Source organism: Gymnogyps californianus, chromosome 4, assembly GCF_018139145.2.
Source record: "Gymnogyps californianus isolate 813 chromosome 4, ASM1813914v2, whole genome shotgun sequence".
NCBI classification, from domain to species: Eukaryota; Metazoa; Chordata; class Aves; order Accipitriformes; family Cathartidae; genus Gymnogyps; species Gymnogyps californianus.
The window spans coordinates 12,096,638-12,124,428 of NC_059474.1; the positions used below are offsets into that span (position 1 = coordinate 12,096,638).

The following is a 27,791-nucleotide window of genomic DNA, read 5'->3' on the forward strand; positions in this document are numbered from 1 at the left end:
TTGTGTAAACTTTAATCTCCTTACAGTAGAAACATACACAGTACAAGCCAAAAGTAGTATAACAATTTTACAGCAAAGCTTACCAGTAAAATGCAAAACTAATTTGTATCAAATTCTTAAAAAACTGTGCACTTTCTCAAACTTAACTTTGTTCAGCACATCGTTTTGATTTATATATAATAAGGCATTAATTCTATAAGAATCATTTACTATATTCCAAAATCGCATGACCTAGGTGTAACACTCTATAGCCTGATACCATTTTTGTTCCTTTCGATATTTACAGATTTAATTTACCTGCATTGACATGTAGCATAGAAGCACTAAGAACAAATACAAGCTTTGCCAGTACTAGGTTCACATTGAAAAAGTTACACAAAAAAAAGCTCAATTGTGCATTGCAATAGCTTGGTTCTGCTGCAGCCATGACTGTAATTCAAGAATAATCTGCCCTTTTGGCATGCTTCCTCACTTCCAGTAGTATTTTGGTCTTTCAAAACGCAGAACTGAATCTGCTCTGAACCTGCAGAAACTGGAAGTGGACCCCATTTCTATCAGCTACCCAAAATCTGTTTTCCTCCTCCCCAGAACACAGTTCTTAAATTTCTTTGAAAGGTAAATCTTCTATAAATGGCATAATTGAATTCATTCTAGCTACTATGTACAGAAATGGCTCAGGCAATTAAGTTAGTCCACCTTGTCATTAGTCAACAGGAAGTATAATTACTGTAGCTGTAAAGGAGGTATCTAGTGTTCCAGAATAAGTGAGTTTAATTATGGTGAGAGCTTCCTCAATTCTATTTACATGACAACTTCAGGCTCAATGTTAAATAGCAAGTCATCATTTCCTCTGCGAACTTCAAGTAGTAGAGGTGACTCATTCATCACAGCCTCTTGCAGGTCACTGGAAGTCATCAAAGGACGCCCATTGACTTTAACAATAATATCTCCATCTTGGATCCCTCCTCTGCAAAGGCAAGAAGAAAAAGGCAGTAAGTATGCATTCTATGCAGAGAAAAAGTACAAAGACTATTCACCACCTCTTTGGCTGATGTGATAAATTTTTACTTGTTTTAGTTTCCATTGAAGGGAAATTCCACCCTTCCGACTGCAAAAGAATAATCGGTAGTACTCGCTAAATGCAAAATCAGGCTCGCATTATTTCATTGAGGATTTTCTTCTAAAACAGCAAAAACAAGTAGTCTAGCTTTCTCTTTGTCTTCCACAAAACTACAGCAAAGGAGATATAGAAAAGACTTTTAGCCATGACTGACTGACTCCACTCCATCCATTTGCAAGAACATGTTTTTATCTCTCCAGTATGTATTTCAAGCATTGGAAGTTAAACCACTCCCAAAATTTCAAGACAAGCAGTGTACCACCTGAACTACAAGTAAATTATTTCTCTCTTGCTCTTCAAATGTAATCCAGAATAGCTGTTTTTATTGCCTTTGCATCTTCTTAATAATTCCCAAAATAATTTTTAGAAGTGTCTTATTTATTTTCCAACTGTTCTGTACAATAGTCTCTTCCTCTAACATAAAGCATTGTCTCAGATAATAGCTCTGACAGGGTCTTATGTGAATGCTATCCTGTTTCCTGTTTAAACTCAATTCAAGTTTCTATTTATTAATATTCAGCATACTTTTCAAAAACAAAATTTGGTTCATTGTATTTGGGGTGTTCTTTAAATTTGCACACTGTTGGTGTTCCATAACATCACGAAAGCAGGTTGTAGCCAGGTGGGTGTTGGTCTCTTTTTCCAAGTAACAAGTGACAGGACGAGAGAAAACAGCCTCAAGTTGCGCCAGGGGAGGTTTAGATTGGATATTAGGAAAAATTTCTTCACCGAAAGAGTTATCAAGCACTGGAACAGGCTGCCCAGGGAAGTGGTTGAGTCACCATCCCTGGAGGTATTTAAAAGATGTGTAGATGTGGCCCTTAGGGACATGGTTTAGTGGTGGACTTGGCAGTGCTGGGTTAACAGTTGGACTCGATGATCTTAAAGGTCTTTTCCAACCTAAATGATTCTATGATTCTATGATTTTAGAAGTTCTGATATTGAAATATTTCACTTTTGTAGATGTGAGTAGAATCTTAGCACAAATATTTTAACTTTTTTTTTTTAACCTAAAGGCACAATTTTTAATTGTTTAAATACAAATCAAGGCTGGTATGAGAAAGTACTTGAATATAAACAGAAATATTACCTACTAGTATCTACTTGGAGATTTATTTATGGTGAAGAAAATAATGTGCTCTACATACCTATGAGAAGGTGAGTTTGGAACAACTTCATGTACATAAATTCCACTTCTGACATCAGGAAAATCAGCATTATTGTGTTTCAGTTCTTCCACCAAGCTAAAAGAAGAACAAAGTTATATAGCATTTGATTCCAATACAAAAGCAGTAGCATTCAAAAATTCTTATTTATTTATTTATTCTCAATTTTTTTGTGACCAAAAATGAATGACTTAACAGTTAATTGTTTGCCCTTTGTTCTTGTGATGAGAAAGGAGGGGATTTGAATTTGGATTAAAACAAGTAACATAGATTTTAAGAGAGTTAAAACTACTTACCTGTACAAAGCATGCTATGTTTAATGGTCTAGTACATCTCCTGCAAGAACCTGACTTTTGCTATTTGTAGCAGTAGCACAGAGGGCACTGTACAAGAGCACAGGGACAGGAGCACAGAGAGCACAGGGACAGTAGCACTCTCTGTCCTAGGTGCTGTACAGGGACAAAAGACATTCCTGCCCCAAAGAATTAATGCTGGTGATGGTGCAGAAATTTGCTAACTATTTTGCTTCTGTCATTTTGCAAGTCATTCTTAATTTGTCTTTATCTAGAACAATATAGCTTTTGATAACTTCAGTCATCAGATAAATCACAACTGTGAGAGTTTTCGAAGGAAACTTCAGCTTCCTCAAGTGTTCTTGAGGAATTGTTTGTGCATCCCTTTCTAAAGAAAGAAGACAGGAACCAGCTGCAAAATAGAGACTGTAAAAACATCCCCTCATTTCTGAGGAAATGACATCATTTCAGGTCTGTTTACAGTGTGGGTTAAAACCCATTTCTAGAAAGAAAGGGTTTTAAACTAATGATGGATTACTCTGCTGTTCGCCATGAAAACCTGGGGTCCCTCAGATGGAAAGCAAGCCAAAATGGCTGCACACAGCTTCACTTCATTTGATTTTGTACTGAGGAAGCTAACAATTAAATGACTAAAGCAAACACATGAAGGGAAGTAGTCTTTTCCTGAAAACAAGCCTGGAGACATCTTACACTGCTTCATTAGACACCACAAAAGCAGTAAAATCTCACATCGTGTTCACTTCACAATTACGCAGAGAAACTTTCTGAGTTTTTCTCCATTGGTGGTGGCCCGGTGATGTTAATGCCATTACACTGATTCGTTCCAGCTGAGGATCTGACCCTTTGGGGATGACTGCAAGAGTGTAACTCAATAAACAAAGATGGCTTTACTACAACCCCAGCTGGAAATTGTCGTGTTTAATTTTGTAGTATACTGCCACATTGGAAATGTGCCTACTGCTGGGAAAGAACACAAGCATAAGAGCCCTCATTTGTTATCCCAGAATATATCCGAGTAACGGCAAGACACAAAGCAATGTGAGAGAGAAAAGACAGTAAAGAACTGGAGGAGGGTGTCCATATTCTGGCTCTGTTAACATGGAGGCATGAAGCTTTAGTTCTGCACTTTAGCAACTAATTTCTTTCCAGTTAATGGTTAGGCACCAAATCTCACATCATATGGCCTCCGCTGGCATTGATAAAACTACCGCCAAACCCTCAGGCAGCTAATCTGTCATTGGCATTCCTGGTCACGTGAAAGCAGCAGCTTGTTTAAATGTCACCTAAAACCTGGTGTAACTCCAGACATCCTTGTCAAGAACCAAAATCCATGTTCAGGCTCTTCCTAATTTCCCTCAGCTATCAACAGGGCTTCCACCATTATCAGTATTTAGAGAATGACTGACAGTGATTTTCCAGGTCTCAGAACATGTATTTCACCAATATCATTAAAATGTTTGCAGACTTCATAGAAGCTAATGCACACTTCTGGATTCTCTGGAGATTTGTAATGAAAGCTAAATGACGAAGTTCTGAACCACTACTGACCACATCTTGTATGCATGATCATACAGATTACCTTTCTAAGACACTTACGCAGGTGTTATTGTCAGCATTCTGATGCCAATGAAACGTTTCTTCCCATCTGAAAATAACACAGAGGATATTTAAGAAATTTAGGCAAACACTGACAAAAATAACTACTTTGATGACCCAAATTACCTGTCAATTAAAACAGGATGTATCAGCTTTTAACAAAACTAAACAGAAATCATACATATCTACACTGAGGTCATTTTTTATTTTGGTTAGCCTTGGTGTACACAATGACAATCCCTCTCCCTGCAAGTGAGGGTAAGAGAGAAGCTCATTTACACTCCGTAAGAGTTTTCCTTCAGGAAATTCAGGAAAATTTCTGTGATCTAGTATCACATGACTTCAGTAAATGAAAAATTTCATAACCAACTACCATTTCATCTGAAACTGGTCAAGACAATTTAATTATACACTGTTCTCATTAAAATGTAGAAATGGGATTTAAAGAAATTAAAATTTCCACCTTTCAGAGAAAGGACAACCAAAAGACTCACGCTGATTCTAATGCAAATGGCTTGTTATTTCTACCCCAAAGAATGAAAAGCAAGTTTTAAAAAAACCCCATAGACCTTAGCCAAAACGATCACAAAAATCATCAGAGGGATGGAACACCTCTCCTATGAGGAAAGGCTGAGAGAGTTGGGGTTGTTCAGCCTGGAGAAGAGAAGGCTCCAGGGAGACCTTACTGCAGCCTTTCAGTACTTAAAGGGGGCTTATAAGAAAGATGGGGAAAAACTTTTTAGTAGGGCCTGTTGTGGTAGGACAAGGGGTAATGGTTTTAAACTAAAAGAGGGTAGATTTAGACTAGATATAAGGAAGAAATTTTTTACAATGAGGGTGGTGAAACACTGGAACAGGTTGCCCAGAGAGGTGGTAGATGCCCCATCCCTGGAAACATTCAAGGTCAGGCTGGACGGGGCTCTGAGCAACCTGATCTAGTTGAAGATCTCTCTGCTCATGGCAGGGGGGCGTTGGACTAGATGACCTTTAAAGGTCCCTTCCAACCCAAACTATTCTATGATTAGCAAGGACACTACAGAATTTTAAACGGTAAAAATTCACTCCTTTAGGAATAGCACCATATTTCTGTAGTTGGCTTTTAGTAGTCATGATATTGCACAGCTGTGTTATGAAAAAAGTGCAGTGTGATGACTTCCTTAAGCGAGTGCTTCAGTAGTTAGTTATATCCGGTATGAAACAATATTTCCCCTTACTTGTTCCAGCATAACCACTTCACAATTTCTTTGAGCTTCTCCATGTTCTCATGTGAGGAAAAAGTTTGAAAAGGAGATGTACACAGTCTCCTCTCACTCTTTTTCTTTCCAAGAAAAATAGTCCCAAGTAAAGGAATTAGTCCTGAATCTTACGCATGTCCAATATTCCCATTAGTGTCAGTGAAAATGTTGACTACTAAACATTGGATTTACTACACTCCGAACAATCTTACATCTGTAACTGTCATCCCTGCTTTTCTCTGAAATGTTCTGGCTCTCCTCTATTTTAAAGTGAAACTAATGAGATCAAAATCAGCTATAGTAAGAGTGTCATGAAGAAGTCCAATTACTCAAAATTGAAGTCTCAAAAGCTTTGGGCATGGTCGTGAACTAGTGCACTCATAGTGCTTCTCTAGTCTATATGGCATAAATGTAAGTTTTCACTTTTTAAAAATATCCAAACATGATCATTCTCCCACCTGAAAATAATCCCCCCATCCCTGCAATGTGGGCAGTTAAATGATGAAGTTGTCTTCATGAGACACATAGATGACAAACTCTCTGGTGAGTTTACTGTTTGCATTAAACAGTTTGCTGCTGGTCATTGCCTGTGTGATGCAGAAATATGCAGCAGCACAAAGCATACTCTGGGGGGTGAATTAGGCATGTTTACACGAAAGAAAAATGAAAATTAAAGAAGGGACAAAAGAAACTGATCTGGAAGAAACAAAACAGCAAGGAGGAGATTGGGTAAGAATGAAAAACCACAGCAGAAATGCCGCTGATCTAAAAGGGATTTATTTCCCCAGTGGCTAATGATACATGTAAAAATAAGGCTGGGGGGGGGGGGGGGCGGGATCTGGTAACTACAGACTTGTTCACAACTAAAAGTCTCATTCTACATTCATCTTTGGGCAGGTTGGGGTATTATTTCACTCCTGTTCATGCATTAAAATTCAAAGTGGCCTTCAGCCCTCTCTCCACAATAAGTCTGCCACACTGCAAATAGCAGTTCATACTGTAACAGTAGCAGGCTATTGCATGAAGTAAAACTAACAGCTATGAGCTATGGATTATTTTAGCAGCAGAGTCTAGATTCCTCCCCTTCCCACCCTCCAGCCATTTCATATGTCAGAATACAGGTAAAAAAACTTCAGGCCTTTTGTTTTGCAAAAGTACATTCCATTCAATTTAACCCAAGTCAAACATCTTGCACAAAAAATTAAGTTTTCTCCAACAATGATTAGAGGGAATATAACTGTCCACTTTATTAGAAGTATCAGCAGAGACTGAACAGGCACAGACAACCAGTTGTAGTGTTTTATCATCCCCAAAGGATAGGCATTTTGACGTCAGGGCTAAGTCACATTGGCAGAACAGTATGTGGCACCTGGAACTACCACTGTCATATTCCATCTGCTCTGTGAATAAAAAGTCTCAAAACCTGTCATTCTGGCAATTTGTGCAATCATGAGGCAGAAGAAAAAATAATTAGGAGAACTGGAATAAAGTGAGGTTGTAAATCTAAGAAGCACGTCACCAGGGTGAAATCCCAGCAGTAGTTAAAAGAAGGTTAATATGTTGGAACAATCAGGTTGAACAAATGTGAAACCATTGCGGCTTAAAGCTGGAGCATAGCACAGTAGAGAGAGATATTCAAATCGCATTTCACTTTTGTAAACACCAGGCCAGATTAAACATTGATTCCAGTGTCAAAGTCAAGCAAACCAGTCTCAACCACTAGTTTAAACTTAAATCTGTTTTGTGTTAATAGAAAGTCACAAGCAGCTGACCCCAAGTATCTAGAAGCAGTTCACTATTTACGGAGATTTCTGTTCCACAGTAAGGAAAGCATCTGCTTTACTCTTAAACTTTTCTTTTTTATTGATGCTTGTAACAGTAGAGATACAAACCGGACAGATAAACACAGGCTGAAGGCAGAAGTGTTTATGACTTATGAACTGTGGCAAAAAGAACTGATAAATCCAAATTAAGGGGTCAGGTACTCAGACTCTTACGGGCATGAGTAACTCTGGCACATGAGTATCCCCATTGCAGTTGATTTCAGTGGGGCCAGGATATCACCAAGATCTCCGAGTGAAGAAACGAATCCTGCACTTTTTATTCAAGCGGCAGGCAAAACTCCTACTTCTCTGCTCACTCCTTTTGCACTTAGATCGTCTTGCAGATTGCATGAGCAGTCCTGAAAGCATTTAAGAAAGATATTCCACTGCCAAACAGAAACTATGAAAACAGCTCGAGTCTATAATGCTGAATTATGTGCAGTGTACCTTCCATATACAATATGGAATTACCAGCTATACATGTATTACAGCTATACAGCTATGTATACCAGCTATACAATAGCTGAATTTAATCAGCAGTCTGAATCTATACTCGGCAAGCCTCCTAAGCAGCCCTCATGACTATTAGTAATAATTATCAGTAATAATCACACAAATACATAGATAAGCATATAGTTTCAACACAACTAATAAAGTGTTCTGGGGATGTAAATGAGGATTCATATAAATGACTTGTTGGGTGTGGCCAATGCAGAACTCCCCCATTTCTCCTTGCCCATCTGAAGCAAGATTTATTCACTTTTCTGCTAACATTATATGAGAGGCTAGGCTGACCTCTTAGGCTGGATTTTCTCTTTAATATTTTGTCAAATTGCTAACTTACTGTCTTCCATTCTAGAGGATCCATGTTTGAACACTTTCTAGTTTTACTGTTCTGCTCAAGTCCAAACTAGGAATGAATGGCAGAGCCAAGATCAAAGCTGAGAAGCTCCTATGGGATACTAACAAAAGACACTGAAGTAAGAAAATCAGTCAATGCTTAAGTATATAGATGACTTCCAGAGGTAAAGACAGAACACACAGATGGTTAAAACTGAGCTATAGATGGAGACACTTAACTTCATGCACCAGTTTATGAATTCCTAACTATAAAAGGACATTATTACTGATAAATCCAAAATTAGCAAAGGCTTTCAGACCATTCAACAGATAAATATCTCTGTGCAGAGTGTGGCAAATCTTCGGTCAAAAATACAGTACATATTATTATATATTATCTATGCATTATGTAATATAGAATGTTTAGATAATAATAATAATCAGTGCAAATACTTCATTTAAATGCCATCCTCTCCTTTTTCCCCCTCTCCACTCCTATACTTCAGTAGATCATATATTTGCAGTTACGTACAATGGATGGGACTTCAAAAACATATGCCTTCTATATAAAACTGGTAGTTATTTGATCAACTGAGATTTAAAAGACTAAGGTCAACCTTATTAAACAATATTCTGAGTATCTCCTATATGCCAGAGTAAATCTGCAAAGAGCAGTTTTTCCTAAGGGAATTTTATCATCTTCAGGCAATATGATATTTAGAGAAAAATGGTAATACCCTTAAACTTATTTTTATGACCTAATTGTACCATAAGGGCGGATCCCACTGAAACTACTGAAACGTAATTGGAGCAAAAGAAAACATGATAAAAACATCCCAAAAATTCTGCTTACATAAATCCCTTATGTCAAGAAATAATGCCTGTACAACAGACCTGAAAACTATTACTAAAGGCCTAAAAAATGCAAACTAAGTCTCAAATATGGTGAAAATATCTCCTAGAAATTCTCTTTCTCTATGCATCAAGGGCTTTAAACAACTGTTCTTCTGCCTGCAGCAAAAGTACAAGAAGTACTTCATACAAGCAAAACCAAAAAAAGTTTAAAAATAAAAAAACTAAAAATTTGCCTCTGCCCAGTGTACGCCAAGCAGTGATGGTCACACTGATGCTAAGAGTAAGTGTGAATCCTTTTCCTTTGATTAGGGGATAATGCAAATGATGAAAAAAATCAGACAGTATGTTACAATCACAAGATAAACTTGAATCTTTCACTATGTTTTTTCTTGGGGTTCCATAGGCAAAGTTATCTCTAGGCCCTCCAGCTGGGCTCAGCAGCTTAATCCTTCTCTGGAGGCAAAGGTGCCTGAAGGAGCAAGGTGGCTGTTTCAGTGGTGGCATCTCTAGCCTTCACTGACTTTCCAGCCCCAGTTACCAGGATCCCACTGGCAGATGGTGGGCTTCTGCACAAGGCTTGCGTTCAGGCCTCTAGAGCCATGCCTGCACGGTGAGCCATTGCTCCTCCCTGTTTTGAGATGAGCAGTTTGGTTCTGAAGGGGAACATCACTAATGATACAGACCGGCTGCTCTCAGAAGCCAACAAACAGTTAGTAACCTGGGTGAATAAATAGGTTTTTTGACTTGTTGGCTGAAACAAAATTATGTCAGCTACTTTGAAATGTACTTTTCAGCACATAATTAACAATTTTTTTTCATCAACTTCCCCCCCCCCCAAATCAACATGTGAAAACAATCCAATTTGGGGAATTCAGCAAAACACAGATGAGGGGACCCATCAGAATTGTGAAGGTCTCAAATATACAAGCAGATGCGTAACTTTGATCCTCTGACTAAGGGAAGTTTTTGAAATAACAGTATCTGAGAGAACACTGAGAGGACAATCGTGTAGGGAAATAACCCTGGCATCAGCAACTGGATGAACTCAGAAGAAGACAAGATTAATATCAAAAAGATTCAAGAGAAGCAGCAGCCAACAGTCATGATAAAAGATGAGTAGGGTGTGGACAGATAAATTGGCAAGCAAAAGAGAAAGGAAGGTTTGGCCTAGATGAAGAACTACTAGATCAGCTTTGGCTGTGCGGCATGTAGTATGACACCTAGTACAGTGTGACAGATATGAGGCAGGCACATAAAAAAAGTCCAGAGTACTGCAGTTGTCAGTTGCTGGTATATTTAGATTTATATGCTCTTTGGTGCAGAGGCCTTTCTTTTTTTCTGCCTCTCCCCGCCTTCCCCATGTATTTCTTCAGGAATTAGTACACAGCTCTTCTTCCACCGAGGTCTGAGAGTCTATCACAATATCCAATTATATAGCACTGACATGGATGACCATGGCAAAATAAAGATCATCCACTGATAGTGCACACACTACCCTCCATCAAGTGTTTTAAAAAGTTTTTACCTTATTCTCCACAGTACACCTTTATCTCCTTTTTTGCTTGGACAATATGTGAAAGAGGAGGATAAGACTCCTTGAACAAGTCACCATCTGTTCTTGAGATCATTTGAGACTGTAATGACTCATCTGTGTCCTCACTATCCTCAGAGGCCCTTTCTCCCAGATTTATACAGATACTGTCTACTCTTTGGGAGTTTGAGTAATAAAACGTCTCTCCCACTTCTGTGAAGTTGTCTTCTATTTCCAAGTCTATGGTGTTCTATACTGTAAAATAATGCTGCTCCTTTCAGTAATAGGATCCCAGACCCATGTCTTTTGGCACTTCACTGACAGATCAGGATAATAAATGGAAGATGTCACTGTTTCTTGCAGACCTTACCTTTACTTTGTTTGTCATGCGACTCTGTGAGAAACTGAGTGATGCGGTCTGAAGGAATAGCAAAAGAAATTCCAGCTGTGACCTTCAAGGTGTTAATCCCAATCACTTCACCATCCTGTTGAGAGACAGCACCCAATTAATTTGCTCCTAAGTGACAGGGTTCAGATCACTGCATAGCATTTCATGTTAAAAGCTGGTGTAAGAAATTTTAGAGTGTTGTAATCACTCAAGAAATAAACATTACATGTAAGGGAGGATCTGGGCTCTGATTCAGTCCCTTTTGCATTTAACTGTGATGGCCAGAGAGATTACAGTACAGTTTGTTCATCCAAGGTCCATCCCACCACTCGGCAAGAGATTCCCTCTGCTGAGTGGGCAGAGGAGTCACTACTACCACTACAGCCACAATTCACCAATTTGCAACATCAGTGCTGGTTTAAAGCAATCTATTTTAAAATCAGTTGTGCAGATTAACCAGGTCCCATCTTTGCCGTGCATCCCAGGTTTCATAGTGTGAACGAACATAACTGCTCCTACCAGATCCCATTTTCCTCACTGCTGTGTAAAATTTCGTCTGCTTTATGGGGAAATGTTTTTCAATGGTGTGTGAACTGAGACCTAATTTGCATACTTTGTATTAGCTTCAGGGTATCTGCCTACTATTAGCCTGAATGACTGGAAGCTGGTATGACCTATGAATCTTTTAAAAAAAATATTCTCCCACTTATTTCAAACTAACTCTTGAAACAAAACAAAAAACCAAACCCAAGTCACCTGGACTTACCAGATTAACTAGAGGTCCTCCAGAGTTGCCGTACTGTAAAAATGACATAAGGGAACAATAAATTGGTGCTCCACTGTAGGAAATGCAATTTTCATTTCAAATAGTATTTTGTTTGTAAGTAAATGAAAGACAGCAGGTCATTTCTTAGACAGCACTGAAGGACACAATATTGATCACAGAAGATTACAGGTAGGTCTTACCCTACCCGTTCATACCTCTTATGATTAGATTTTTTTTCTTTTCAGAAACAGGTCTTAAGTTAGGAGCAGCAACTTACCACTCCAAATAGTTAAACCCTAAGTTTAAGAAGAATCATTAAATAGTTAAAACAAGTATTTCGATTCTTCCAAAGACTGTCAGAACAAGGTTTTGAAATAATTAATTGCTATTTAAAGTTATATTTCAGTGAGGTGCACGTACAGTTCTTAGGTAGTTTTGTTCATCACTTTGGTTTGTAACACTGTCAGTCTCTCTCATTCTCCACCAGAGAAGAACACAGTGCTTTACATGTTTAATCACAGTGTATTGCTGTGAGGTAGGTACTACGTAAGGATTGATTTAGTAATCACAGACATGCAACCCTCTCTAGGGAGGGCATATAGCAGCCCTCAGCAGTTCAAAATTGCCTAATACCTAATGGCCTTCAAAGGAAACATCCAACAGGACTACAGGAAATGAGAGCTGGAGAAGTTTCTTGTCCATCTTCATGTTGGCTCAACAAGTTTGTTCTTGAGCGAGGCCAGAGTTTTCAATTAGGTCTACCGAACAGCCAAGAGCAGCAACTTACCACTCAAAAGAAACAAAAGCTAAGTGATGCATGACAGCAACATGAGCCATATAAACTGTTTATACTTAGATAGCACTGGGCAAACCTTATAGATTCTCAGAAGAATAAAACAGACATTAAAGTTTTTAAAACAGCTTCAAAGTTCGAGTTTAAACAAAGAGATCAGTTTCTTACATTGTATCTTTTCAGTGATCAGAGGCTACACACTTGATTTTTATGTCTGACTGACACAAAGATAATGATTTTTCAGCCTTCCTCAGCATACCATCTTTCATTCACTTGTCCTCTGCTTGAAGGATGTGATAATGAAAGAACTTCGGCACATGCAATATAGCTCCATTTAGGAACGTAGGGCCCTGTTTTCTCCTGCCCCATGTTCCTGCTGTCCTAGCATTTCTCAGAAGGCAGCTGCATGCACATTCCTGCAGGAAAGTCTTGGCTGAGCCACAGGAATGCTCTGAATAGACCAGCTCTCAAACTCCTCCCATCCTCAAGAGAAAACTAGCGCATTAGCTAAGCACAAAGCATCCCTATGCCAGGGACTATCTTCATATTTTGTGGTCTCAGATGGCAAAGCAATTCAAATATATTGTCATTTTCCTTACCTCCTCTGCTATGGCTATTCCATTTGGTCTAGCACTATCTGACACACTCTGCTATCCTTGTCTAAACTTGCTCATTAGCTTCTGAGGGCAGTGAAAGCCTAAGTATATACAAGGAAGCAGTCTGATCTTGAGGAATGTGTATAGGCGTGAAGTCAAGAATCCCATGTTCTAATTCTGTCTTTGCCACCAATTCAGTGTGTGCTCCCAAGTAACCCACTTTGCCTAAGTTATCCTATTCTCCTTATACAACTGAAGAGAGTAATTCCAATTAAATGTCTTCAGAGGTTCAGCTCCTGGATCATATAGAAGCTTTTTGAAAAAGCTCACTTTTATGTCATATCTTAACACAAGAAGTAATTACCCTCTGTTTTCTCATACAATTTCTCTCGACAAGTCTGTGACAATAAACATTTGTGAAGCGCTTGGTGTGTGTAAAACGCTAAGCGTTATGACTTGTTATGTCAAATTTGACATTGAGGTCCAGCAAATGAATCCTGAAAATATTTTCCTTTCAATGTATAACAGATTTAAGCTGTAACATTTCAGGCCATTTTCTATCTCGGATATGCATGCAGTGCTCTTTTTAGAATCAGTACAAGTTATATACACACCCAAGGACACACCAAAGCTCTTTGGATCCCTCCAAGGTGCTCTGAAGGGACATGATTTTCAGGTATTTCTATATAACATGCAGTGCTAGGACCCTTAACTCCAAACCTTATCTCAAACTTTGTTATTTTACATCTAGATTCTTACTTGGAGTATGTGATGTGCAAAGGGAAAACAAGAACAACAACAAAAAAACCAGCCCACTCCGTAAGTTCTTACCTGGGTGTCCTGTCATTAAATTGAAGCAGGTACTATCAACTTGACTACTCCACCTGGTTCTAATGCATGGAGATGAAAGAAACTTTGGCTCTATTCTACAGCTTGCTTGGCCAGATCAGCTGAACAAGCAGAGAGAGAAATGTGTTGATTTACTGCTGGTCTACACAACCATGTGTTACTGCACAAGATCTACAGAATGAGAAGGGTTTGTCATATGTAACATCTTCACAGACAACCTCAAAGAGGGTAGTTTTATTTATCATACCTTTCACAACACTAATGCCTGAACGCAACTTACAGACACTGCATAGTCTTTTATAAAAAGAAGAGCCTATCACCAATTTTAAACAAAGCTGCTTTTATTTAGTGGATTCATCTTTCAGAGCACACACTTCCCTGCTGAATAGATGGGGATTTCAAGGTCCCAGGACTGTGAAGCTCAGCTCCTCACATACCTAGTACTTACATTGATAATAGCATCTGTCTGAATGTAATCCATATCCGAGTCCCGCAGACCAAGTTCTTTGCCATCTCGCTGAGCAGTGCTGACAATACCTGTTGTCACAGTGTTCTGTAAGGCAAACGGACTTCCAATCGCCACCACAAATTCTCCTGGCCTCAGATCAGCAGAGTGTCCCAGTAACAATACTGGTAGTTTTTTCTTAAATAAACACAGAAAGAAAGAAATAAGCATTAGTTTATACCTGAAAATAACCTAATTGGAAAGATCAAAAACTAGCAAGAAGTTAGGAACACACACTGTCCATTACATTAATGAAAGAGCCACTCACTGTCATACACCCAAAACTTACGCCAGGTAAAATTAGTATACTGCAGGGTGTTACTGCTTTATCTGTCTTCAGAAACAAACTGCTAGCAGTAGTACCTTGCAACTTCATGCAGAAAAAAATAGCCAGCAAGATCCTGAAACTGATTTCCCCATTTTCCAACAGATTGTTCCCTCCTGCTCCTACAAACAGCATACAAACCAGCTGTTGACCAGCCTGCCGCTCTCCCTACACTATTTACCACCTTGCAGTCCATGTACTGGCACAAAGCTAGAAGGATTAGCCAAAATAGCCTGGGTCTTCAGGTAAATATAGCAGAATCTGGCCACATATTAACTGAGCTGCGGGTTTTTTTCTTCATTTTTTGCAGTTCCTAGCACAGAATACAAAGTAATTTATTCTAAGATATGAAAAATTTCCAGGCTTGTATTTCAGTACATTGTTTTCCCCAGATATATTTCCAAGGAATCCTTAAACATATATTCCAGCCAATCACTCTCTACTAAATGAAACTGAAATAGGGTTCCCAAATTAATTCATTCATCTGTTTATGCCACTCACCTTAGGATGAATCTTTATTGTTGCAATGTCAGATTTCTTGTCAATGTCTTTGATGGTTGCTTCATAGGTATCTCCATTCTGTAGCTGCACTTTCAATTGTTGTCTCCCTGATACAGCATTAGTGCTTGACACCACATGGGCATTGGTCACAATTAAACCAGAATCAGACATAATAAACCCAGATCCACTGGAAAGCGGGACATTTCGACCAAAGAGAGGGTGCCTGTACAAAAAGCAAGTAATTATAACTCATAAGAGAAGCATAACTTAAGAGAAGATTACATTAAAAATCATTTACCACCTTTCACCCTGAGAAATAACCAAGCATTTGATGACCAATGTTACAACCCTTACAAAAATTAAATTTTAAAAAATTGACAAAGAAAGGATCTTTTCCTGAAAATTGTGACTGCTTTAGTCAGCCAGGGAGATAGGAACCGAGGCTTTCAGACAACCCGCGGGGTCCTTTTCCTTTGGTTTCCAATTCTGTCTTTATAGACTTCCTTGCAAAGAGGCGAGACGACAAAAAGGGAAGGAGGAGGAGCCCACCTGATCCCACTGGGTGCTACTTCTATACAGGAAGAAAACGATGACAGGAAATAGTAGGGCTGACAAATAAACTGATCCTCTAATGGGAAAAAGGGACAAGAAGGAACCTTGCAGGTGGACGGAGGAGTAAAGGAAGAGCTGATGTCTCAGGGAATCATGAAGCCCAAGTGTAGACCGGCAGGAAAAAGCATGTCTGGAAACTGAAAGGACTGGGAATGTGAAAGAAAAGAAATGAAAAACACTAACAATGCGTGAAACTTGGTGGGAAACAACATTTGCTGCAATGTAGACAGTTAAAGGACTTTATAAACTGTTTAAAGTATTATGACTTTTCCCTATGAACAACTGCTATAATGACCTTAGATTTGTTAGGGGGAACAGAAAATGCCTGGGCAGTAGAAGATGAGAAAAGGTCCACAAATTCTTCTTTCTTCCAAGATGTGGTCCTTATTAGGAAATTGTTTGAAAGTTCTGGGCTATTCAGCACTACAGAATTGGAGCCAATCCCAGGCAGAAGGCAGTATCACAATTAGCACCCAGCAGGCTGCTGGACAAACATTTACTTATAGGGAAAGAACAAACAATCTTAACTACATATGCAAAGATCTTAAACATCTTCAACTGTAACATTCTCTCAAAAGACCAGTCACCATGTGTATAAAGCTATGTCTCAGAAAATCTGATTATCTCAATTTTGCATATTAAAAAAGCCTATAAAAATTCTCCAAGAAATTCTTAAGCCTGTACAAAATTAGAGTACTCCAAGCAGAAAGGTATTCAGGTAATGGAGTACATATAATATTTGTAGTAATTTATTCTGATAGCAGGTTGGTTTTAGCACTCAGTTAAACTTGCCGCCTCAGCTCCAGCTTCAGTACACTGAATATTGGTATGTTTTGGTCAGCAAATTTAGTGCATTTCTTTCCTATCAGAAATCATTTCTGTGTTTAGATAGGTTACATCTGGTCAACATGCTACCTCTTAATGTTCTCCCTGCCAAAATAAAATCACCTCTCATTGAAAGTAGAATAAACAACAGGGAGCTATATTTTTCCAGCTTACCTTCTGGACTTGTTTTTTTTAAACTGAGATAATAAACATAATCCAACAAGCAATACATTTTAGTGAAGGCTGAAGAGACCTCCAAAGATGAGATAGACTTATTTTACAGCAGATAATATGTATTGTAAAGTACTGTAAAGACTGTAAGGCCAATAAAATATACCTACTGAACAGGAACAAAACACACAAATGGGTGGTTCTCTGGATAAATGAGTCCGCTGTAATGTTTCAGAGTATTTTGTGAACTTCAAGAATTCAAAATGAAAGTTACTATACTGGAAAATCTTTGTAGACCTTTGTTAAACAATGCAATTAAAACACAAAGAATTGAAAGTGTTACCTGAGGAAAAGTTCAATGTGCACAACTGCAGGTGCAATCTTTTCCACCACATCTGCTATGAAGTTGAATTTGTATCTTGGGCTGCTGGACTGTAGGTGACCTATACTAGCAGAAAGAATTGGATATGTTAATGAGACAAGACCCTTTTTTACCAAGTAGGTGAGATAAATGTGCTTTGAATTGGTCTGTTTCTCCTACTGGGATAGTTTCCAAACAGCTATTGGAAAAGGAATCAAAATCATTAAGATTGTTCAAAACTTATCCAGCATTTTGCTTGATCCTGAGAAAATTAAACACCAGCATCACTTGGCTATAAGTTCTTTGACTTTCTTGGAAGTCTACAAGCCTTGTCTGGAGTATTTTTCTCCAGACAACTACTAATTATTATCCAAAACACATAGGGTCATAGGATAAGTCAGATTGGAAGGGACCTCAGGAGGTCTCTAGTTCAACCTCCTGCTCAAAGCTGGGTCGGCTGCAAAGGCAGACCAGGCTTTGTCCAGTTGGGATTTGCAAACCTCCAAGGATGGAGACTCCAGAAACATTCTGGGCAACTTGTCCCACTGCTTCACTGTGCTCCATGAGGTAAAAGTTTTTCTTGTATCTAGTCTGAACCTTTCTTGTTGAGACTCATGTTTCAATTCATGCCCATTGTCTCTTATCCTCCCACTATGCACCACTGTAAATAGCCTGGCTCCATCTTCCTGATAACTTCTTCATGAGTACAAGAAGGCAGCTGTTAGGTCCTCCTGAAGCTTTCTCTTCTGCAGGCTGAACAAGCCCAATTCCCTCAGCTTCTTCTCACAGGAGATATGTCCAGCCGCCCTCAACCATCCTTGTGACCTTCTCCTGAACTCACTGCAGTTTGTCAACGCCTTTCTTGTATTGAGGGGTCCAAAACTGGATGCAGTATTCTAGATGCGGTCTAACAAGTGCTGAGTAATATAGCTGCAGGATTTGGGAACCGCATTTAGAACCCAATTTAGGATTTTTTGAAGTATACACATTAGAAACCTGCTGTAAATGATAACCTGTGCACCTAAAAAGTTCTGCAAATTCACATTTAAGCTGTCACAAGCAGCTGGGCATAGCAAGAGATTACTAAATACTAAGCATTCTGATAAAAGCCAGTGTGGTACTACGTTTAACAGCACTATACACAGCATTTATGAACACTGAATACAGTTCTGTGGAATGCAGATCTTAGAGAGGGAAAAAAGCCCACAGCATCCTGGCTTCTAATGTCACAACATCCTGGATTCTAACATCACAATATCTCAAAGTAGTAATACTGCTTGTGCTAGAATGTCATACTTTCTGCAGTCCCTAATACACGGGGACATATCACCACATATGTTAAATGTATGCTAGGGGACATACCACCACACTCAAATAGCAATCTTTCATGTTCACAGCCTGATGCTTTAAAATTAACTATGGGATCTAGGGAAGGGAGTAAACGAGTTGTAATCAGATACAGCAATAACATTTTTGGCTTTTTTCAAATCTGGTGCAACAGCACACTGTTTATCTCAGGAGATAAAATTCTTTTTCTGCCATTTAGTCAGGAGGGAGAGGCTCTAAGTTCTAATTTCTAAACAATATCAACTCTTCAGAAGTGATGCTTTGCACCATCATGATTTGCTCTAAGTTCAACTCATGCTGAAGGATGAACTTACTCCACAGTAACTCTTGCGTACCAAGTCAACACCTTGTCTTAATGGTTCTAGATTTGCCTGTTTCTAGATCACATAACACAATAACAAGTCCAGATACAGATTCTGTCTTTTGAAAGTATATACTTTTCTTTCATCAGCTGCCCTTTACTCAAGTCTTTAAAAGGAAAGTCGGTAGCAGGTACCACACAAAAAGGAAAGATACACAGAAAAGAAAGGAGAGAGCAGTTTAAGCGAGGTCTCATGCATTTTGGTATTCTGTGTAGTTCTTAATTCAAAGATCATTTTCACCAATCCTTATCTACAGGTGTTTTACTGACCATTAAACCTTGCAACTCGTAAATTACTTGGGATGAATACAAAGATTACAGCACAATGGAGTCTAACCTATTTACAAAAAAGGTGTCTCACTGATCTATTCTATTCTTTGAATGAATTCATAAGATAGTGGGTGACAGAGAACTAGTTGTTATAGTTCCTATAGTCTCTCAGAAAGCTTTCACAATAAAGTGTTAAAGGGAAAGTGAAAGGCCTTACATTACCCCAGTATCCAAAAGACCTGAAGCAAAGACAGAAACGTATGGAACGGACACAACACTGGTACCAAGGAAGAAAGTATTGAAGAAACCAGATCAAGACAATTAAGCATTTCTCCATAGAAATCCGTGAGTTCTTTTTCCTGTTACTGGACATGGGATTTACTTCTGAGGGGAAAGAAACCATTTTTACATTTAGCAAGCTAAATTTATATGATATGATATAAACAGAAGGAACCACTTGGCAGGACTAGATTCGGTCTATTATTTTTATGTACATTCTCACACACTCTGAAAAATCCCTCTAACCAATTGAATATGCTTGTTTCAGTACTTAGTTTAAAAGAGACACCGCAAACAGGAATCACAAAGGACAGTCAAATGTAAGCACAATATACTGTTATTTATTTTGCTTACTGGGCCACTGAAGATTTATCTCACCTTCAGTTCACAAGCAGCTTGCCTGATTATGCAGTATATCCTTTGAAGTCTACTAACATGACTTTGAATGCTTGCATACACAGCAGTGTTCACTGATGGGATATAACATTATCATCACATTTATCTTAACAGAAATGACTACGCATCTATGAAAGACAGTTGGCTAGAACCTCAGCTGATGAACCAGCATAGAATTGGGGGGAAAAAGCATGGTGAATGCAGGTTTTCAGTTGGTGTAAATCAGCATAGCTCTATGTAAGTCAGGGCAACTAAATCCCTTTGCACCTGCCGAGTGCTGAACTGTTCCGCCCATGCCAAATTGTCACAGCACTCCACATGGCCAAAAGCAGAGGAGGACACCTGCCAAAGAACTCAGTTTTGTACCACTCCTGACTAGCCGCCAGGGAAACATCATGGGTGGCAGTGGCTTTCCAGGTAAGATTTGGGGTAAGCAGAGAGAAAAAGTCTAAAAGAGGTAGCAGTTGAATGTATACATGGGAAGAGCCGAAGAAAATAAAATGCAGCAATACAGAGAGGAGACTGTAAAACTGAAGCAAAGCTTGTCTTCTTTCCACATCACAGTGAAATAATTTCTCAGTCTGAACAGAAGTCCAGAACCTCTCCGCTGGGATCAGAAGACAAGAATACTCAAACCTGAAGGTGAATCCAAATCTGCACTATATATTAAAGGGAAATCTGAAACAAAGGAGGATCAAGAATAACAGACATGCAAACTTTGTAAGAAAGGTGTAGCTGAAGATCTACCGGCCTGATTAGATAAGCTGTTCTTACTGTTGTCTGGTGGGGACTAAATACTGGTGAAAACTGACTTATAAAGTTGAGATGCCTTCATAGAAACTGATCTCTCTTGAATCATTTTCTGCAAGCTGGGAGTGATGAGAACCTTTAAATACATTATAAGACATGCCAGGATCTCAAACTGTGGCCTTCTAAGATGTAACTGCAAACTAACATTTACTCTCAAATATACATCCCTATTTAAGGGAACTGAAATGTTGGTTATTTTAATAACATTTTAGTGCATAATTATTAAACTGTTGGTTTTCATCAGAAGTTCTCAATATACTTTAAAAGGCAGGAATTGCAGCCTGAGAAACTGAAGAAGGAAGCAACATCCAACATTGTATAAGTTGTATAAGGTCACCCTGAAAACAAGTGTTATAACTATAGTAGTAGAATCAGGGCTTTATGTCAGACTTTCAATCTATCCTTTAATTTGCATTAGTTGGTAGACACTAGCTGCTGCTACTGTTCTTACTAAAACATAAAATTAAATATGTGTCTTTTTCTTTCTCCCCCCTGCCCCGATACTCTTGCTGTCTTGCAGAGTTTCACGCAGCTCTCAGACCTCTGCTGGACTATGAATGTAAAAGCTCTGAGTTTACAGCAGCTTTGTGTATTTTGACCTATTGACCTACTGACATTTGCCACATATTTTTTCAAAGGTCTCTCAATAACATCCATTATTTTCCATGTTATTACTGCATGTTCAAAATCATCTCACACTAACCAAAGCTAATTTATCTTGGCAAAAAGCCATAATTTAATCCGATTAACTATCTGTTGTATAACCAAGATATCAAAGGTGCTACAACCAGGTTGTACTTGAAGCAAAACAAATTTATACTGTATGAGTCTTTAGCTGTCTACGCATTTCTTAATCAAAAGAAGTAGATTTTCCCAATCTGCTCCATAGCCACAAATCAACCAGATTTTCAGCAGATCTGAACTCCCATCCTGTCATTTCAATTAAGTGTTTAGATCTTCAGAAGCTCTCCAGCTCCTCTCACAGAACATTCAAAATCCAGATTTGGATGTAAGTGCATAAACTGGAGTTAAAGATGTTCAGCCTATTTTGTAAAATGTGATCTTACGTTTCCAGTTCTATGGGCTCCAACTACATTGGATTTACATGGCTAAAGCTAAGTGCCTGTCAGGTAGGAGTATCCTTATTATCAGCTTAAGACTTTTCCTGGATAGTAGTGTAATCTACAGGCTATGAGTTCATTTAATAGTGTTTTATTTGCTTTCTTGCAGAGACAATAGACCCACCCCAATTTCATTAGCACTGCTGTAAATCAGGAACAACTCCAACAAATTTGTAGAGTTAACCTAGTATGAAGGGAACTGGAAAAAAATTTCAACAGAAATAAATTGTCATAATCCCACTGAAGACAATAAAGCTAGACCAATTTACATTTGCAAAAGACTGAAAGTTTCTGAATATCTGCCAACTTACTCCCTGTAGAATTAAATCAAATCACATTCAATGCTTTCTTAAAGACAATACATTGTATTAAAATCCACAATTTTATATTCATTAAGAATTTGTGACCCTGGGAAACTCAATCTTTTAAGGCTGTTCCCCCATCTCCCTTTTAAAATCAGCTTCAGAAAAGATCTGTGTGTTCAGCAAAATTATTATGTCTAAGGGAGGACTGCAACCTGGCAGATCTGATCACCAGGGATAAACACTGTCCCTACTGTGCTTTCATGGTAAGAAATGAAAGACAAATAAAAGATTATAATGTCTCTGCTTAAAAAACAGAAACATCTGCTTGAAACATAGGTTCATGGGCAGCTTTTCTGATGAATTCAGCATTAAGATCAAGTTGCATAGCTGTGCAGTGACCATAAAGCCTTGGTGAGTTTAATGCCACATTATGGTTCAGGCAACTTGTTTATACAATGGATGTCTACCGTGCACAGATGAAAACAATTTGGTGAACCAACACCAAAGTGGCTTTCTTGTGCAGTGCAGCAATCACAACGGCCAGACAAGAGACAGACTGGCACAAGCCTTCCAGCACAGACACCTCGGTGCCTCACTGACTTCAGATGCTTGTTATTCCTCCTTCCCAAGTGACTCTCATAAGGTGACACAATGAGAACATCTCTTTCCTGTTAGCTATCCTATACAAAGCAGTGAAGTGCTGTACTCTGAATGATATACCAAACACTGTACAATATTCATCCTCACCTGCAGGAACTCAAAACAAACTCAGACATGAGGAAAACAATCAGTAAAGGAATGTGACTAGAGTTTGTGTTTGCAGCCAATACCTTGCAGTGCATTTACCTAAATATGGCTGGAGGCAGCTGTAAGGCTTTGATGACAATAATACCCGTAGGAGACTTCAGTATCTCTTACTGGGCCAATTTCTCAGAAATGCAAGTAATGATATGCTCAGTTGTTCCTCTGTATCTTCAAGGTTATGTACAGGCACGCTCCAAACACCCCATGCAGAACTGTGTGCAATGACTCTGCTCATGCATTAACCATATTTCAAACATTTCTTTTAGGGAACTGGACTTTAAGGCTCATATCTTGCAAAGATTTGACTGACATGGGTGAGGCTTTACATCATGACCACTTTCTGAGAGTGGCTTCAGTTAAACAATGCAGAGGACAGACGTTCTCAAGCAGAACCCTGCAAAGGATCAGTGTCAAACCCAATGTACTTATTTTCTGGAACTTCTTTCCTCAAAGGCTTTCTAATCAATCTTTTAGTTCCCCTTGTTGCGCTGACAAAATAGCACCCTTATTTTTCAAAAAAATAATTTTTTGCTTCCACATCCTAGGTGAGAAAATGCAAATCTTTTGACATCTGAACTGTCTTCACAGAAGCCTTTAGCAAAATAACATTGCAGGGAATTATTAACTGTACTAAGAAAGTTGTACTGAGAGATCATAAACAGCCCTTTGTGCAAGAAAGAGTCTGACATAAACTGGCCATAGATTGCAGGGGACCATGTGAATCCTTTGAGTGAGGAGTTTGACACTTTAATAGATTGATATGTGGCATTGTTAAAACTTACATTTGCTGCAGTGAGAAACAGGGCTCTGTAAGAACAGGTCTTTGATTACAGATGTTGTCTTCCATAAATGTTTATGCCATTACTTACACACTAGCCTGTAATAGCTTGTCTTTCTCACAGTAGGTGACAGAAGGCAGGAAAAAGCTAGCTGCTTCAGAAAATTCCCATATATTAAGGTATCTAGTGTTGAAGAGGAAAAAAAAAATATTTGTAGCATATAGTTTAAATCTGCCTAGGAGTTCTGCAGACTGTTCCTATTAGTATCTCAGAGAAGTCCATGGGTCTGCTCCGATGCATAAGGTTAACTGCATGAGTAACAGTTTTCAGGGCAGAGGCATATTGAAGAACATCAATGATAGAGTTCCTGTATCTCCATGCAGTACACACCCCCTTTAGTACACTGTATCTAGAACTTGCAATTTGGCATGCTGTTCTTCAAGCTAATCCAGGACTTCAACAAGGAAAAAAATATTTTAAATTCTGTCAATTTTGGAATTATCACTCAGTCATCCTGGGCACCTCTTTCCTCCCTTCCTTTCTGCATCCTTCACTATCCTTTACTACTCCTTTTTCATGCATCCTCATTCACCAGACTTCTGTCACTAGGAAACCACACCTAAGTTTTCTCAGCCTATCTCGGTTTATCACAGCCAGAATCTAACTTAGCATCAACATAAGCAACTGGAAATGGACAGTAGACATTTCAAAAGCTGCTCTTCAGGGTCACTGCATGTTCTGAAAATGGCCTAAGTCACACGCTATGTAAGGCTACTGTTATCTGAGATTGTTTTAATACATGTATGGTTAAGTAAAACTGGATTTACTTCATAACTAGCTTAGCCCTTCAAACTCTGAGTCATCTGAGGCCAATTTCTTTCAAGAACAAGGAAAAGAGAGAAACTTAACAATAATTTTAAACTGTCGACTTTCTTCAAAACCTCTCATTACAGCCATTGCATGTTATTGTTTAAAAAAAATAAAAAAAAAAAAATACCATAATTGAGTTCTATTCCTGGCTCAACCACCAACTCAGTCTGACCTTGGGCAAGACACTTGGTTTCTTTGAGCTTCAGTTTGTGCAGCTGTAGAATTGAATAAAAAAAATTAAAACTTAACAGAGAACCAGATGCTTCATCTAAGCTGAGGTTTTCTGGGACAAAAAATAAAGCCAAAATAAAGTGAACACTAAAATAGTTGCTTGAAAAAAAAAAACGTTACCTCTACCTCACGGCTCCAAATTCCTAAGCCTATTAACAGTAGATTCAGGAGGATTCCTTAAAGAAAATGTCATATATACCAAACCCCAAGCACTCAGTAAGCCCTTAGATGCAGGCTAGCTCACTCATTTTGGTTAAACATTCTGATTATTTCACGTGGATCAGTTCCAACCAAGTATTAGGAGTACTAAAGCTAATGGATGCTGATGTGAAAAGGAACAGGCAAACAGCAATTTATAACTACAAAATACTGGAGAGACTGATCCTTGCAGCTGCAGGCTGGCATCTGGAGCAATTCTTGGCTCTGACAAGATACTCCTAAAGGAACTCCAGGAATATCATTTGATGTCCTCCTTCTCTGCACCACAGTCTACCTTCTCTCAAGAGCAGGATAAATGAAAGGTCCCCTATTCACAGAAAGGCTACAACAGCAGCCCTTTTCCCTCTGACCCCTCCTAATAATTTTGGCAGGTTTGCTACCTATGAATAAACAGAATGGTTAGTGGTTCACCTGACATAATGGAAATGCATGATTTAAAACTCCATTATGCATGTGGCTTTTCTTTCCAGGAACACTATGAGAAAGGTAGCACAAGCAAACCCTTAAAATAATGTATCAGTAAGTATGTGAAAAGATATTAGCAACATTAACACTTCCATAAAGTGACCCATTTTAATACTAAAAAAAATTACCAACTTAAGTGATTACTAAACTTTCTGAAGTTAAACCATCAAGCCTGAAGTTACATAGCATATCACAATATCAGAGCAAAGGCCTTAGTATGTTACTACAAACAGAAGACCATTTGATATCCTGAGTGTCAATATTTTAAACTGTAAAGGAGGTTCGCAGGCATTTTTTCCCGCTTCAGATTCTACAAGACTACAAAACTTCTTGTGAAAAGAAAACAAAACAGGCAAAAGACTATGTTTTAGGTGTTTTACATACCACTTGGTGCTTTTTCTGCCCTGTTTGAGCTACACGGCTTTAGGAGGCATTTTCTGCCTAGAGATGCCTGTCAAGTGAATCCAATTAACCTCCCATACACCACCAGGAAAGGCCCCAGAGCACAAACACTCCCCGGTCCCCGCTCTGCTTGTGCAGGCCATGGTGCAATGGATCTGCAGTGCAACCTGCGCAGGCGATGCCACCGAAACGTCTCAGCAGTGAGCACCGACATTACGAAATGAACGTGGCGTTGGCAGGATGAGAGCAAGCTTGTACCGCTGCCCTGCCAGCGCGCCCTGCTTTGAGAAGGGGTGACGGCTGAGGACGTAACCGCTGCCCTGCCCTGACAGCCTAACGCCCTCCACCAACCTCGCTTCCATGCTGTCAAGTGCATTCGCCTCCTGCTCACGGGAGCACTTCAGCAGCGACATGCACAACGCCAAGGCGTCCACGGTCATGCTACTGAGCGGAAACTTTCCAAAACCTCAGCCCGAGGCCTCTAGCCCACACTGAGGATCAAGGAGGAGGATTTTTGCCGTTCAGAAAGGACCTGAGCTCCCCTTCCCCACGCCACAGCGATCACTGGCACCTGCGCAAGGTGCCTTGACCTTGTAGCCTCTTACAGTCCCTGGAGCCACCCAGTCTTCCCAGGTCACTGGAAATCATGGTTTTTCTTAGCCTGGAAAGCAGCACGCCCCTGCGCTGTCCACCCGCCGCCCTCTGCCCCGTGGGCAGCCCCCATCATGCTCCTACCCGATTCACAGGCTCCCTTCTGGACCTGGGCGACGGCGGGCAGGCCGTGCTGCAGCGCCTTGCGGCTCACCGCCTTCAGCTGGCAGATGTTGTCGTAGGTCCGGCCGTCGCTGCCGCACACCTGGGCGCTGAGCTTGCACTGGCAGACCCCCTTGGCGAAGCGCTTGCCCATGGGGTAGCGGCAGTCGAGGCTGTCCCCGCAGGGCGGGTCCTCCTTGCGGCCGCAGGAGTCCCCCTCGCCCGCGGCGCAGATGAGGCAGCAGTTGCAGCGGTCGGGGACGTAGCCGCTGGGGCAGCTGGGGCTGGGGCACTTGGAGACATCGCAGCGGGTCGGGCACTTGGCTCGGGCAGCCGAGAGCTCCGCGGCGCCGGGGCTGCAGCTGAGAGAGAGCAGGAGCAACGGGCTCAGCAGCGACACGCGCATCCTCGGCGGGCTGCTGGCGGGGAGAGCGGCGAAGGGGTGCGAGCCCGCCCGGCCCGAGGGGAGCAGGGGGGGGGAAGGTGCAGTCGGGGTGCAGCGAGGGAAGGGGAAGGTCGGGCTTTATGCACACACGGGCGGGAAAGTGCGTTCTCCGCCGAGCAGGGCTTCTGCAGGCGGAGCGGGAAAGAGCAGCAGATGGAAGGAAGGAGCCTGGAGTATAAAGGCGGAGAGTTAAGGCCAGCTCAGTCCGTCCGAGGCGCGGCAGCTCAGCGGCTCCCGGGCACTAGCTCGCAGGGCTGAGGCGCCGAGCCATGGCCAACCTGCCGCGCAAGGTGAGCGCCGTCCCCAGGCGGCCGCGGGAAGCAGTGAGGACGGCGCAGAGCGGGGCGGCAGGGTTATATGTGGGACACGTCCGGGGTCGCCGCCGCCTCCAGCAGCAGCCGCGGCAGCTCCGCGGCGGCAACGACGGCCAGGCCCCACCCCAGCCGGGGAGGGACGGCTCCCCGCGGGCGGGCCGTCGGGCCGGGGAGGGCCTGGCCGAGGGGAACCCTCAGGAGGGCCGGGCCGGGCCGGGCCGGGCAGGCTCGCTAGGGGCGGGCGGAGCGGGGAGGGCCTACTCCCCTCAGCTGGGGCGCTGCGGGGCGGGTGGCGCCCGTCTGCTGGTAAATCACTGCCCCGAGGGGGGCAGGGCGCGGGGGGAGCCCGGCTGCGGCGATCCACTCGACGCCAGCAGCTGTGGGTGCGCGACGTGGGCTAAAAAAGTGCAAATATATACATGTAAGAGAATAAACGCGAAGAGGGCAA

General features: G+C 40.6%; 1 protein-coding gene across 4 annotated transcripts; it reads right to left on the bottom strand.

Annotated features, from left to right (window-relative positions):
- On the bottom strand, window positions 1-27,282 carry HTRA3 (HtrA serine peptidase 3). 4 transcript variants are annotated; one of them, XM_050895519.1, is made up of 10 exons: window positions 26,567-27,282; window positions 17,155-17,254; window positions 15,204-15,426; window positions 14,321-14,515; window positions 11,635-11,667; window positions 10,846-10,965; window positions 10,442-10,445; window positions 4,197-4,245; window positions 2,269-2,364; window positions 1-967 (listed from the first exon to the last, which is right to left on the bottom strand). In XM_050895519.1, exons 1-10 carry the CDS (start codon window positions 26,988-26,990, stop codon window positions 802-804), a joined length of 1,410 nt encoding a protein of 469 aa, XP_050751476.1. In that variant the 5' UTR covers window positions 26,991-27,282; the 3' UTR covers window positions 1-801. The 4 variants fall into 4 exon arrangements, with proteins under 4 accessions (XP_050751476.1, XP_050751474.1, XP_050751475.1 ...); XM_050895517.1 differs by lacking the exon at window positions 10,442-10,445 and having other exon boundaries at window positions 10,851-10,965; XM_050895518.1 differs by lacking the exon at window positions 10,442-10,445 and having other exon boundaries at window positions 10,842-10,965.
- Between the last annotated feature and the right edge of the window lie 509 nt (window positions 27,283-27,791).

Bases quoted from the DNA above. Each gene is read 5' to 3' on its own strand.
- HTRA3 (XM_050895519.1), bottom strand. From the start codon at position 26,990: ATGCGCGTGTCGCTGCTGAGCCCGTTGCTCCTGCTCTCTCTCAGCTGC. The intron at 17,255-26,566 runs GTAGGAGCATGA...CTGCTAGTATAG, and splicing joins GAAGGGAGCCTGTGAATCGG to GTCACCTACAGTCCAGCAGC. The intron at 10,966-11,634 runs GTAAGTCCAGGT...GTCTCTCAACAG, and splicing joins GAGGACCTCTAGTTAATCTG to GATGGTGAAGTGATTGGGAT.